General features: G+C 40.7%; 1 protein-coding gene across 5 annotated transcripts; it reads right to left on the bottom strand.

Moving 5' to 3' along the window:
- Positions 1 to 4,420: 4,420 nt before the first annotated feature.
- On the bottom strand, positions 4,421 to 14,372 carry LOC103701193. Of its 5 annotated transcripts, none has more exons than XM_026802268.2 (3): positions 13,344 to 14,372; positions 12,985 to 13,255; positions 4,421 to 4,696 (listed from the first exon to the last, which is right to left on the bottom strand). In XM_026802268.2, the coding sequence occupies exons 1-2, from the start codon at positions 14,295 to 14,297 to the stop codon at positions 13,181 to 13,183; spliced, it is 1,029 nt and encodes a 342-aa protein (XP_026658069.2). In that variant the 5' UTR covers positions 14,298 to 14,372; the 3' UTR covers positions 4,421 to 4,696; positions 12,985 to 13,180. The 5 variants fall into 5 exon arrangements, with proteins under 5 accessions (XP_026658069.2, XP_026658067.2, XP_008781388.2 ...); XM_026802267.2 differs by lacking the exon at positions 4,421 to 4,696 and adding an exon at positions 5,734 to 6,056 and having other exon boundaries at positions 13,344 to 14,370; XM_026802265.2 differs by lacking the exon at positions 4,421 to 4,696 and adding exons at positions 5,734 to 6,056; positions 9,519 to 9,542 and having other exon boundaries at positions 12,985 to 14,369.
- Between the last annotated feature and the right edge of the window lie 69 nt (positions 14,373 to 14,441).

Below are 14,441 nucleotides of genomic sequence, written 5' to 3'. Positions count from 1 at the left end.
CACCCACGGTGCTCTCTGCATCAGCAGCAGCTTTAAACAGAATGTGTGACGATCTTGACTGGTAAAAAATTAATACTAGCGGCATTAGTACATAAATGACAACATATACGTGAACGAGCCACAAAATTATGTGTGCCTTGGGCCACTAAAAATGGAATGAGCGATCCTGAGAGCCTGCTGGTTTTTACCTTGCATGAGCGGCTCAGGTCTACTAAAAATTTTTGAATACGCTCCTATATACGTGCGGTTCTACAGGAGCTAGCTCTGTCTAAAGGCTTCGCGGGTGCACTGTTTTATTTGCCTGCTGAGAAGTTCTGAAGTAAATTTTGGTGAGGTAAAATGCTAATAACTCTCTTCGTTATACACCTTGTGATTCAAATGAGTTATTTGTACATACGCAAATTACTGCAGCAATGCTAGCAGACTAGCTGAGCGATCGACACTCTATAGTCCAAATTGGATGATCCATCATCCCTACCCAAACGGTAAAAGAACCATGAAGTTAAGACACTACTTCAGGATGCCTCCAACCCACGGGCATTCAGGTTCATATCAAAAATCACTGTCAATGTTATTAAATAATTAGTTAAAGACTCAATTGCGCAAATTGCTGGCTATAATTCATTGAAATATCTTCTGATATAACATCAGTCCCAGTGAAATACATGTATTTGTTTCTAAGGTCTAACATAAAGACTCACCAACCACCTTCATGGCATTTAAGTTCTAAAGATGCTCTCTCATCAGATAGCAACGATTCCGTACCATAATAATTGCACCAATTTACTCCTGCCATGCTGTATCGCAGTTAATAAAAGGAGAAATTCTATCATGGCTTGGTCCTGCAGCATACTCTTACAAGATAAGCATGCCAACCCCGGGATGGTGTTTCGTGCCTCGGCTGTGAGATTGGAGAGTCCTCAAAGAGACTCGTCCAGTGTAGATTCCTGCTGTCTGAAATCTCTCGCAGTTACCATTATGACTTCCTGAATGGTGGGGGCCTTTAGAGAAGCTTGACTTCCTGAATGATTGGGAAAACCTATACATCACCACTAAACTCGAGGATTCTTCTCTCCACCAAACGAAAGCCAGGGAAAATGGTAAAGTCGCTCCTATAAAAGGGGCGGAATGTTGGTGGTGCGAGCACCCATCCTCCCACCTCTCCTCACCAACGACGGGTCAAAAGACTAAAATCTACTAAGGCATATTTCGTTCAGAAGAGCTGAACTCTAAATTGAGAATAAGAATGAGTGACTTCGATTGTAATCATTGAGGAAAGAGGGCCTATTTCTATTCTGATTCTGCAGGAAAATAGGAATGCACCAATCCCTATTCTCTTCTAATATTCAAATCATATTTTGATTATAATTTCGGTCACAAAGCAAATGCATCAAAGAATATGATCATTCCAATTTTTATTCCAACCGAAGTATCCGTCCTCGCCATCGCCACCATCCCACATGCCTCCGCCGCTTCCACCCTCCACCACCACCAGCCAACCACTCTAAATATCCCCTACCAAAACGGTAAAAGAACCATGAAGCTAGACACTACTTCAGGATGCCTCCAACCCATGGGCATTCAATTTCATATCAAAAAACACTGTCAATGTTATTACAGAATTAGTGAAAGACTCAATTGCGCAAACTCCTGGCTATACTCCATTGAAATATCTTCTGATATAACATCAGTCCCAGTGAAATACATGTATTTGTTTCTAAGGTCTAACATAAAGACTCACCAACCACCTTCATGGCATTTAAGTTCTAAAGATGCTCTCTCATCAGATAGCAACGATCCCGTACCATAATAATTGCACCAATTTACTCCTGCCATGCTGTATCGCAGTTAATAAAAGGAGAAATTCTATCATGGCTTTGTCCTGCAGCATACTCTTCCAAGATAAGCATGCCAGCCCAGGCCGTGAGATTGCAGAGTCCGTGTACTGAAGCACTGATGCTACTCGCTCTTTAATCTTTATGAGAGGATTGAGCTAGTATGGGAGATGGGCCCATCGCTCAAGAACCGACGAGCGAGAACCAGCCTCTCTTTCATACGTAATGTGCGGTAGGGCGCGTATTCTCTTATAAATTGGAGTCTACTGCCAAGACTTTGAAGCGTATAAAAAGTGTCTCCCTCCCTCCACCTTCCCTCTGGCTCAAGCCCCGCGTGATTGGGGTGTCCAAAGTAAGATACAAAGCAAAGCTGGGAGCTCTTAAAGGTTCCTACGGAGGCATATCATTAAGTTGATGCGAACTGGAACCAGAACCAGCGCAAAGCTGGGAGGCCGCGCGTCATTGAACCGTGTCCGCTTATGCAATAAATTTTTTAGACTTGGCATTGCAGACAAACCTCAAACCTTATTTGCATGATTATTATAAAATCCATTTGCATGACTCTGCTTTCCCTAGAGGCATGGTTAAAAAATTTTAAGATAATTTCTGTTGCATATCTTTTGAACCATGCTTTCTTTCACACCACTCCCTCGCTCCACCTGTCCCAAAGCCTCCTCAGGCTGCTCCGCATCTACACCACCACCACCACCAAAGCGCTCATATTATCACCATCCAAAGCACCACGGCACTACCTCCACCATCAAGCCAGCACGCCCAATCCTACCACCTCTCGCCATTAGCACTATTGTAGTTCAAATCTGGCCCAAGGGTGACCACGCCGGAGGAGTCGGAAAAACTGCCGGAGTGCAGAAGAAGACGGAAAGAGCCGCCTCCTGCGACCGAAAGTGTACCTGCACAAAGCCTCACCAGTGTTTCCGGTGAAAACCCTCCGACGATCAAGTTAGAGTAGAATTTTGTATATCCAACCAAGAGTCCCTCTAGGTGTTACTAGTTGATCTTAGGGATGCTTAGGTGGCGAAGATATGGCTCGTTCCCATTATGAGTGGAAGTAATGCATAGCTAGAGCTTCGTTGTGGCGCGCGGTAGAATCCGTTCTTGAAAACGGTAAGACGTTGATAGCCATGGCAGAGCATGTCCCGTCCTCATCATGAGTGGGGATAGCGCGCAACCAGGGTTTTGTTGTAGCGCGCAGTGAAGTCCGTTCTTGAAAATGGGAAAGCATTGGCAGAATACGGTCGATATAGTATGTCGTGGTGACGTCGCAATGTACAACCACATAAGAAGGTATGGGCACGCACATGGGTGCGGTTGCCGGTTAGGCCGAGCTTGTTGAGAGGTCACGTCGTGTTTTCGGCGTGGTCGGCTTAATGGGTGCCAAAATGTGCCTAGCGAAGCGCCCCGACTTCATAGTCGGGGCGTGTAATTGGAGGAGGCACCCCGAACTCGGCTGGGGCGCGTCTGCGAATAAAAAAAGCGCCCCAAGCTACGCCGAGGCGAGTCGGCAAATATTCGAGGTCGGGCTAATTCTGGGCCAGACTGAAGACACGTCTGATTGACGTAGGTGTCTGTTGGGCCAAAATTGGGTAGCCCTTTTGTTGTGGGCTGGATGATCCATTTCACCCCCTATCAAGCACCAACACCATGACTACCACCTAGAGGTATTCATCGCTGCTAGCCGCCACAGTCCACACCTCAAACTCGGCCACCATTGCCATCTCCATCACCGCCACACCTATCTCAGGCTGTCCCCTTACCACCCAAAGTTACCACCACAATCAACTCCACCGTCCCATACTTATCATCTCCCTCCGATGCCGAAACACAGTACTCCACTGCAGCTGCCGATGCCGATACCATCCTCCTAGCCTCCTTGGCCACCCATCTACCCTTTTTACCCTACACCATCACCAGCCCTTCACTCCAAGCTCCGACAACCGCTTCCAGCATCCCACGAGCCTCCTCCCCCACCCACTCACCATTTTCAGGCTCCACCAGCACCAGCTTACCACACTAAATATCCACCGCCCCCACCTGTCTACCATAACAAAGTCACCCCCACCTTCTCCTGGTAACGCCTCCATTACTGCTGCTAAAGCCATTTAGCCCATACATTTATACCACAAGCCATCTACCATAACAAGCCTTCACCACCACCACCACCATCAGCAGTCCCCTGTCACCACTGTGGACCAAAGCCTGGATGACCCTCCACCACCGTCCAGCTGATCCTAATAATTCTGTTTTAAAGGTCAGACCATTTCGCAAGAGTAATATGCTTGCACTTTCCAGAAAGGACCTTGGTATGTGGTCAATGATGCTGTCAAAGATTATAAATAGAAGTGATGTATTATAGTTGCAAATAAAATGCAGCGTGGATCTTGAAGAGGTGGACTGTTGCCTGTCAAGATGTTTCTACAATGGCTGATTGCTCTTTTACACCTTTGGGGATCTATTACCTCCATTTAGTTTGTTTTGTTTTTGATTTAACTCAAAAGCATTTGATGCTTTTATCGATCTAACACACCAGCACTCCCAGTCATGATACTGATGTAGAACAAATAATACAGAATGAGAACGGATCAGGCAATCTTGCATGAGTTTATCTCGATATTTTAGCATTGGACTTTAACAATAGATCAGGAGGGGAAAGAAAATTTACCAGCCCCCATAAACGTGATGCAAGTAGAGGTACTTTGTGCAGAGATAAGAAGAATCAGAACGCAATCTTCCCCCCAGAGATTTCTAGATCTGTAGCAGCTTTTAAAGAACAGAATCTTTGATGATTTTTACTGGTAAGAAGACGCTCGGTTGAATCATGTCAAATAGCTTGAAGCACAGGCCTGAACAGCCAAAAAAAAGGAAATTGGCAAACTTTAAATAAGAGACGTAAAGCTCATTCAAAAGAGCACGTCTTAGAGCAAGAAGACAAGCTAATACTAGAGGCATAACTACTTCGCTGACAATATGCATGAATGAGCCACAAAATTATGCAACTCAGCAACTGAAGATGTTGATGGACAGACCTGAGAGCCTGATGTTATATTCATTCAGGCTGCATGATCAGTTCAGGTCTATTCAAAATTTTTCAATGCTCTGCGCCAATAGAGGCTTCGCAGATGCATTGTTCATTTGTCCACTGAAAAAATCTGAAGTAAATTTAGGTGTAAAATTAAGGAGATGAATGATAAATCTAGCAATCAAAGTGTAGAATTTCTGACAAATCTCCTCGTTGTACACTATGCAATTCAAATGAGTTATTCATAGATATGCAAATTATAGCAGATATGCCAGCAGACAAGCTGGGCAATCTATATATTATAATGCAAATTGTAAGATCCATCATCTCCAAACAAAGTGTAACAGAATCATGAAACGACACTGTTTTGCAGATGCCTCCCAATCCATGGACATTCAAATTCATATCAAAAATCACTATCAATACTTTTGAAGAATTAGCCAAGGACTCCATTAAGCAAACTGCTGGGCTCAATTCATTGAAATATTTTCTGATACAACATCAGTCCCAATCCAATACATGTCTCTGTTACTAAGGCCCAGGAACTCTCAACAACCTACCACCTCCATGGCATTTAAGTTCTAAAGATTATTATTCATCAGGCAGCATAACCATTAAAAGAAAATAAATTAAAAAAATAACCTCTCAAAACTACTTGAATATCTAACAAATGTTTGTCATCTCTTTTGGTAAGAAATAAAGGATTGTCAATGCACGTGCACTTACATGTCTGTGTGCCTTTCTTTTTTCGGCGAACGCTAGGATGGAAGCGGAGCCAACATTGGTGAAGCCAGGATTTAATCCTGGGTCCCTGGTATCCAGCACCTAATGATTTCACCAATCGAGCAAGTACGCATCCTCTAAATGTAACATTTGCATCAGCAACACCTGATTCACTCTCCATGCAAACAGAAAATATATGATGTCTAATGTATTTTTGCCAGACCTAAACAACAAATTACAATGGTTAACATATCAGATAACCTCACTTAATTATGAACAGGTTATTCATAAATCAAGGAAAGGTTTCTGGATGAGGTTAAAGCCTCTGAGCTCATGTCTCATGACTCAGGCAGAATATACAAAGGACACAAACAATTAGAGTCGAACCACTGGATCTAAAAAAACCTCTATCCTAAATTACTCCAATGCTTCATCAGGAAACTTAGACATGGCTACCAATCCTGTGCAGAGAAGGAAACACAAATCAGAGATCCATCAGATAAGCCAAGTCAAGATAAAAACAAATGATGAGGGGGAAAAAATGTTACAACAAGAAAAGAAAGTTAATGAGACTAAAACGCAAGACAGGGACCTGAAACAAAACAGGGAAAACAGAGCATTTAATTGAATGAGAATGAAAACATAGCAGTGCAAACAGAGAACTTAAGCTTTTCTTGATAACACATGTACTCCACACCAATTAACTGCTTTAGTGCAATATTTTACGATCCAAATTACTTCCTTCACATCTTCCCTAACTCTTGTTCCATCATTAATCTTTGAATGTCCGAAACTTATTCATAGACTAACCACCTCAGCAGTAGGCTACACTTCCCTTCTGTACAAAAGATGATCATATGGATATATTGTTATCTTTGATCGTTTTACCATAGTCATCAACCAATGCCATGATACTTTACACTAAATCATGATTAAAAATAAATGTTCTTCTAAAAGCCTCTTAAACTTCACAGGTTTTTTTTTTTTGATAGGACGGACGGATCATATATATCTAGAATGAATACATCCCATAGTCAGAATAAAATATTCCAAAGTGGACGCAGGATGGATGGTGAGTCAGTCCACAGAAACTCGGCCTAGTGTTGAACTACATAAGAAGCAACCTAGAAGCTTCACGGTTCATAGTTCATACTGTGTCTTAAAGCCATTTCATTCCAGTCCATCACCTTCCAGATAATTGTTCATTCAAGTTTCCTCACTGTTCAATGACCCCAAGAAGTTCAACATCTACCACTAATCCTTTGCAGATGTTTTCCCCTTACAATGGTTATGAAAGTCTTTGAATCAAACCCTTAATTTCCTCAAGAAGACAGTCATCTATCCTTTCCATGAAACAAATAGCAAACCACAAGATCAGTCAACAGAAATGCATACAATTATACTCTATGCATCTGAGTCTGTGTCACAGAAAGGAGCCAGCAGAAAGTAGCGCTTTTCGTAAGCAAATACACCTACTTAATATTAACATAAAGCAACATATTTCATATAGCAGCAGATACCTTACTAAGCATCAAAAGTATCTCGCAAAACCATTTGATGTTTACTCTCAGTTTTGAGGACCAAATATGATTTCAAACATAACCTTCCAAATGAGGAAAGCTTATGCTCATCCTTGCATACAATATATTATTACTATTTCAGTGCATGTAATGCTTGAGTCATTGGATGGTTTTCGGCATAATCTGCCAACTATCTCTGTTGTAACAACATCAAAAATAAACCAGATATAGATGATAATCCGAATTAATGCATGCCTCCATGATATGTCAAATGAAACACTTCTGCCATAATTGTTGATACTTTTAAAACAAGGTACTTTGTAATTTGTATCCATTCATAATAATGATTTTTGTTCCCTCAAGTCCCTGAAATTTTTATCTTCACACTCGACCACCTGTGTACCTTCGACACTATTCAAGTATAACCCCTATACATGCAACACTAATAATAAAACTTCAATAAAGTCTTAATCCATAAACCAGCACTTCAAACCAAGGATTAAAGTTTTGGCCCAAAACAATATGTTTCAGCCGAGATGGATTGTATTTCGAAACCGACCAAAACTAAAAATTCCAGTCAGTTTCAGCTAGTTTCTACAAGTCAAATTGACACCAACCGAAACTATTGAAACTATCTCAAAATGGGGTTTTATTGGTGCTTGGAGACTACAGAGGGATTTTTCTTGTTTTCATGGGGAACAATAAGGGACTGTTGACATCATCTTAATTGCACCTACTTGTTTCCTTTTGAAAGTTAGCTGGCATGAAATGGGATAGGCACTGCTCATCCCTATCCCAACGCGAGAGAAACATGTCTCACACCCTTCTCTCGCAATTTCTCTCTCCATTGGCAATCTAGAAGACTCAGCCAAAGTTCCACCAAATCAACAAATCGACACTTTTTTTGGTAAATGGTAGGGGACGAACCCCTGTTGAGGATAAATGAAAATAAATATCTACAGCATCAGCATTAACTAAAAAGAGAAGAGGAGAAGGAAACTAAGAAGTAAAAACAGTAATAGAAAGAATAGTAGCATGATTGACGAAGTAATCTACCGGCTAGTTGCCTTATCAAAGGATGTAGGATGCACAGAATCATGTGAAGTTTGTTAACTTCAAGATGCAAAGAAATCTACACTCTTTACCTTTTTGGGCGGAAAATGCAAAATAACTAAATATGGTAAAAGCAAGCACGATCTATCGATCTTTCTTAACTTGAACTATTAAGTAATTATATGAAATTTATAAAAAAAGTGAAAAGCGTTAGAAAATAATAAAAGCTAGAGAAAAATAATATTTTTATAAAATTTATGAAAATTACATAAAATAAGCAAAAGTTTAGGAAAATTGGAAATAAAGAAAAATTTGAAAAGTTTTTAAAATAAAAATAAAAGAAAAATATAAAAAAATAAGAAAATATTAAGAAACTTGTATTTTTTTTAAAAGAAGACATTGATGACCCTCAATTTATTAGCAGATAAAAAATATATATGCAAGCCATGTGGAACCATTCATTTTTAGTGATGGTTCAGGCCACAAATATCAGGAAGTTCCGGTCATGATTATACCCTCATGGGAGGTGCAATTCCAGTACTTTTGTGATATGGAGAATGACAGCCACAATATTTGTAATAGAAGCAGCGCTCACTTATAATGACGACCACATCCATTTTTTAGATACCATGAGGCTCTCTCATTGCTATCTTCATTCCTATCAGTATTCCCACTTATGCATCAAATGATAATGACGATGATGACCACCATTATTTTGTGGCCCATCTCACCATTCTAAGCGGCATTAAATAGATAGACATGGCTAATTTTATACTCTCGCACGCTTGTCTTGATAATTTATGCTTAATTAGGATATTTAATATCGATTCTCATCGGATTGATATATTCTTGTGATATATCTAATGCATTTAGCTTAAACAAAATTCAATTTCATTCTAAAACTGTCTAAACTTCACAAATTATTGTCAAGATAACTCAAAGTGAAATACTTTTCATGATTTTTTTATTTCTCTTATTTTTATTTTTAGATCTTCTTATAACTTGTCAAAACTAAAAGAGTAGCCAACAGGACCAAAACTTAAAGCAAGTTTCAAAACCTCGCTTCAAACCGTACATCTTAAATAAGAGATTCAAGCACCACAACCACATAACCTACCAACTTTTGTAAAATAAAACACACAAACTGGAAAGGCAAGTTGGCAATTTAAAATGAAAAATGAAGCAACTCAAATCAAGACAAAAGCTTGGAGATCCACATGAGTAAGTTTTGTGGCCAACATAAAATGATCTATAAATGATCTTCCAATTAAGTCACCAAATCTGTCGGTTCCATGAGATGTCAGCACCACCCTTTCGCTGTAGGAAATCCATACAAGGTTGAAAGCCTACCTCCATAAAATAAATGTAGAAATCCTGCAGCCATAAAACTAAAATTCTTGGGGTAAACTGCAACAAATGCATCCTACCTCATGCAGGTTCATGGATCCACCTGCCATACTACAAATAATAGGAAGGTTAAAGTGCCTTAGGAACAAGGAGTACAGTTTACTTGTAAAAGAAAGCTAAAATTTTATACACCAAAGAGAACCTGAGATTAAAAAAAAGAGGTGCAAAGTGGCAAAACCCCACAATGGAACAATTTAAGAATGGATCATTGTAGGCTTTCAACTAAAGAAGCTGAGTTACCCTTCAGATGTATCTTGGATTCTTCCCCAACTGATTAACTTTCTCCATGAGACAGAGGCATTTTACACGAAGTATCTGAGTCAAATGATTGAATGGGCTGCCTCCATAAAAAGTTCTCCTATTACTCAACTAAAACCTAATGATTTTAGGAGATGACTCATTTGTAAAAAAGCAAACTCCTTAAGGTAGGGTGTTACCCAAGTAATTCATATAAAAGTGCATGTACCCTTCATCAACACACTTCTAGATATGATGATCTACTTCCTGTCTTTTGTGACAAACAGTATATGTTAGGCTGATGGAGATCTCTATGGTTAACAAAGTTTATGCAACCGTATTTGGCCTAAATCTTCCAAAATATTGAGGTTGTACAACACATCTAGTCTCTTCTTCATGGTGGACTCAGGTAGTCATAACCATGAACGTCAAGCAAGGTCCGAAATCTCAACACCGGGTACTGTATCAGTATCTTATCGGTTCCATATGCTACGGTATGATACGGTACGATACACTCCTATACCGAAATAGCTCTCTAACCATTTTTCTCAATTTTATCTTGATATGCCTCAATAGAGGTCGGTACGCCTTGGCATGGGTCGGTACGCCTTGGCATGGGTCGGTACGCACCTCAATACGCCTCAATACGAGATGGTATGCCTCGGTACGAGACAGTATGAGCTTGTACTGACTTGAAGTTAAGTTTCGTATCAATTTCTTACCAGTACAGTACGCCCCATACCAGACGGTACGACAGACCATAACGTCAAATCTATCAAAGATTACATCCAATTTCACTGTATGTTCTTTTGGAGATCATGTTTCTAAAGTCCCATACTAGATACATCTAAGCCCTCCCTCAAAAAATACCATTCAATACATAATTATACTCTATCATTCATGCCCTTGGGTCTCTAACCTTTCTGCTCCAATAAGCTCATTCTCCATATTGTCCTTCCAAGTTTTACCAAAAACCAACCTTATCATTCTTGTCTATGCCAAATTACCTCATATATTGAATGCTTATGCCTCCTTAATACCGAACATTGTTTACCATAAAATCTTGCAGGACATATAATCATCTCCAAACTCCCCCTCGAGTCTTTCTTCAATATCCCTCCATTTTATATTACATGATAGATCTAAAATAATAAACAGCAACATTATTATTCACAATTATCATGGGTTTTTTTATGCACTAACCAATGTTGAACGTTAAAAGAGGGTTTTATGTGATTATATGTCAAAATCATCATAAATATTAACAGTCGGGACCTTTAGTAAGAAGATTAGAAAGTAAAGACTGCACCGTAGGGGGGGGGGGGGGGGGGGGGGGGGCGCAAAAAGATGTGAGCAAACAAGAGTTCTAGTTTTGTAGCTTCATAAATTATCAAAATGCTCATGTGGGCCACAATAATTCTAGAAAAACGTAGTTGAGAAGGTTCGCCTCAAAGAATCACATTGTTTAAGGAAATGCACAAGCAACTAACTTCTAGAACTAGCTGAAAAAAATAATAAAATGGAACTTACAAGTTCAAAAGCCAAACACTTTGTCAAGAAAGCAAGATTATGGAGATAAGCAACAAAGGCCATCCAAGTAGGATCTCCAAGTAAATGTGATGTATAGTGAGTATAATAAGGACCCTGAAAACCTCTTTGCAGTAGGGGTAGGATCTCAACATTGGGCAGAGTCCAAGAAGGTAGGTGGGGAAGTAAAAAGAATTTCATTACAAAATCTCAATTGATAGGGTAAGACAAGCATAGATTTAGAGGAATAACATGGTATTTAAGACCAAATATTGAGGATCTCGGACAATGGACAAGGTAGTTATTAACTTAAACATTGAATCTTAAATAAAAAAAGTTCAATGAGGTTATCCTGAAAATAGATATTCTGCAAGCTCCATTTTTCATAGAAAGTGGTATCCAAGTAGGATCACCCGTTGATGGTTTGCGAACACTAAGTTTTTCAAGTTGCATGAACCAATTTTGTCCAAGTTGATAGTCACCATTTAAGAAGCCACTGACAATTGAATATTTGGCACAAGCTATAGCTTTTCCACCACAAATTTAGTGAAGTGAGACTAAGAGGAAATCCAGATGAAAACTCATTGTGGCTTTGAGAATTGTCCACCTAGCATCTAGACTATAGGCAACTTTAACATGGCTGCTAGAGATGGATTTTCTCCATCTTAGGAGAAAGATCAGCATACTACTAAAATTTTTATTAACCACAATGCTGGAAGACCATCTACATCAAAAAAAAGTTTCTAGTACATAAGTGATCACAAGCCCCTAAAAATATATAAAAAAATAACAGAAAAAGATCATCAAACACCATAACTATCTATTCTTTTTCCAACAATTTATGGTCTGCTTTTAGATCCTCATTCATCAAATATTCGTATTTAGTAGCATCGTTGGTGTTATTCCACAACCTCCAATATATTTTACCTTAGAACGGCCCCACCTTTTCTTGAAAGCTTCACCACAAACCAAAGTATCTCTCCATCCTCGAGACACCTCAGATCTTCGTTATACATGTTAATACTCACTCAATCGTTTTTCCATCACTTAATACTTAATTTGTGCAACTCCTGCAGCTCCTCTAAAATATCCATTTCTTATTTTATTCTTCCTAATTTACCATACATCCATTTCTTAGTTTTACATACATTTTTATTACCCAGCACTCTATGTCATATAGCATCGCAAGCCTTAGTATTGTTCTATAATTTTTTTTCTTAAGTGACCAAGGCATGTACCTATCAAATAACGTTCCAGATATACGTCTCCACTTTATCCAACCAGCTCTAATTCTACTATATATATCTTCATCTATCTCTCCATTATTTTGTATAATAGATCCTCAATAATGAAAACAATCACTTTGTAGTATCTCTTGATCATCAACATTAATTGGCACATCTTTATTTCCATATACTCTACTCTTTGTTCTGCTAATCTTAAGCCTTTATCATCTAAAGTTCCCTTCATAAGTCCATTTTATGATTAAAGATCACATACAGATAATGAACCAAAGACATGCCTATGACTTTGCAACAAGCATAAAAATTGGAGCATTTCAATTAATAAACAGAAAATAGAAGAACTGTTCATAAACTAGATGCTGGTGATTTAGGTAAAGCTTCGAGATTTTCATCTTTCTTACCTCTTCCCATCATGCTTGGCACCCTAACAGGACACTTGCATTTGTCGAAGAATTTACGGGAGCTTTATGGGAGTGATATGGGCAACAGTGAATGTTCTAGATGCCACCTAACCACTTATCTGGCTAAAAGGAACTAGCTGACTGTCATTCCTATTGACCACTCCTTTCAGTCTTGAGTTTCTCTTGCTATATTTCTTCAAGTACCGGTCAGGAGTACTGCCCTTCTTTTGCTGCAATTCTGATAAATTTTCTGTAACATTTTTTCCACACCCTGATGGAAGCACATGGTCGTTCATGTCAGATAATGAACCATTACTGTGCTTATCTCCTACACCATGTTTACGATTTCTATCACCTACCTTCTTCTTCTCCTGTCCATCAGAACCCAAATCAAGCCCAGTTTTCTCTAAACTGTCAAAGAGGGACTTATCCTCAGTACAAAATTCGACTTTTCCACAAATCCTAAGATCCAAATCAATATCCCTACCAACAGAAGGCTTTGAATCACCACCACCACCACCTCGCACCTTCTTGGGGTCAGCCAGACCACGGCCCAAACGCGAAGAACTCCTCGAGATCCTCTGTGAACCATTCATAGCCAAATGCAATTGGAGGGCCAATTCCTCATCAGGGACCACAGAATCTGCACTGGGCTTCTGAGGACCCCCCTTCTTCTCTACCAGGACAGCACCCAGCGCGTCCCGCGCCCGCTCGGTGGCTCGCTTGGCCGCCACGGCCTTCTTCAGAGCATTCTCCTTGGCCACGGCAGCCGCCTCGGCCTTCTTCTCCGCGTTTTTCACTGCATCCTCCAGCGAGACACTAGGGGGATGAGCCGCAGTCGTCGTCGCCGTCCTAAGGGCTGCGATCCGAGATCTGGGGATGGCGCAGCAGTCGATGCAGGTGAAGGAGGCCGGATCGAGGTGCTGAGGGGTGACGAAGCAGCGCTGCTCCCGGTGAATGCAGTGGCGGTGGACGCGGCGGGAGCATCGAAGGCAATCAACGCAGGACGAGGAGGAGGATTCTTGCTCTACTTCTTCGAAGCAGTAGGAGCAAGCGAGGGCTGAACGAAGGAGGGAAAGGCAGGGCTTGCAGAGGAGGACGACGCGCCACTGGGAGCGGAGGGGGAGGAGGCGGTCGCGGGGGCTGTCGGAAGGGAAGCGGAGACCGCAGCGATGGCAGACGGTGAGGTCCGGGTGGTCGCGGGTCTTCTTCTTGTTGGAGGCAGAAGGGGCTGAGAGGACGCGCTTCCCCGAAGGGAGAGACGACGCCTGCCTCTCTTCTCCTCCTTTCTCCGCCTCCCTCTCTTCCACCATTAAGAGAGAGAGAGAGAGAGAGAGGAAAGAAACTATCTAGGGCTAGGGCTTGGAGAGAGGAATGCCGACCGCGTGAGGGTTTATTCGCCCCTTTTGTCCTTCGAAAATTCGGCTACCTCTGCCGACTTCAGGAAAGACATGAGC

The sequence above is a fragment of the Phoenix dactylifera genome, chromosome 14 (assembly GCF_009389715.1).
Source record: "Phoenix dactylifera cultivar Barhee BC4 chromosome 14, palm_55x_up_171113_PBpolish2nd_filt_p, whole genome shotgun sequence".
Lineage (NCBI taxonomy): Eukaryota > Viridiplantae > Streptophyta > Magnoliopsida > Arecales > Arecaceae > Phoenix > Phoenix dactylifera.
This window is presented reverse-complemented; position numbering and strand designations above follow the sequence as displayed.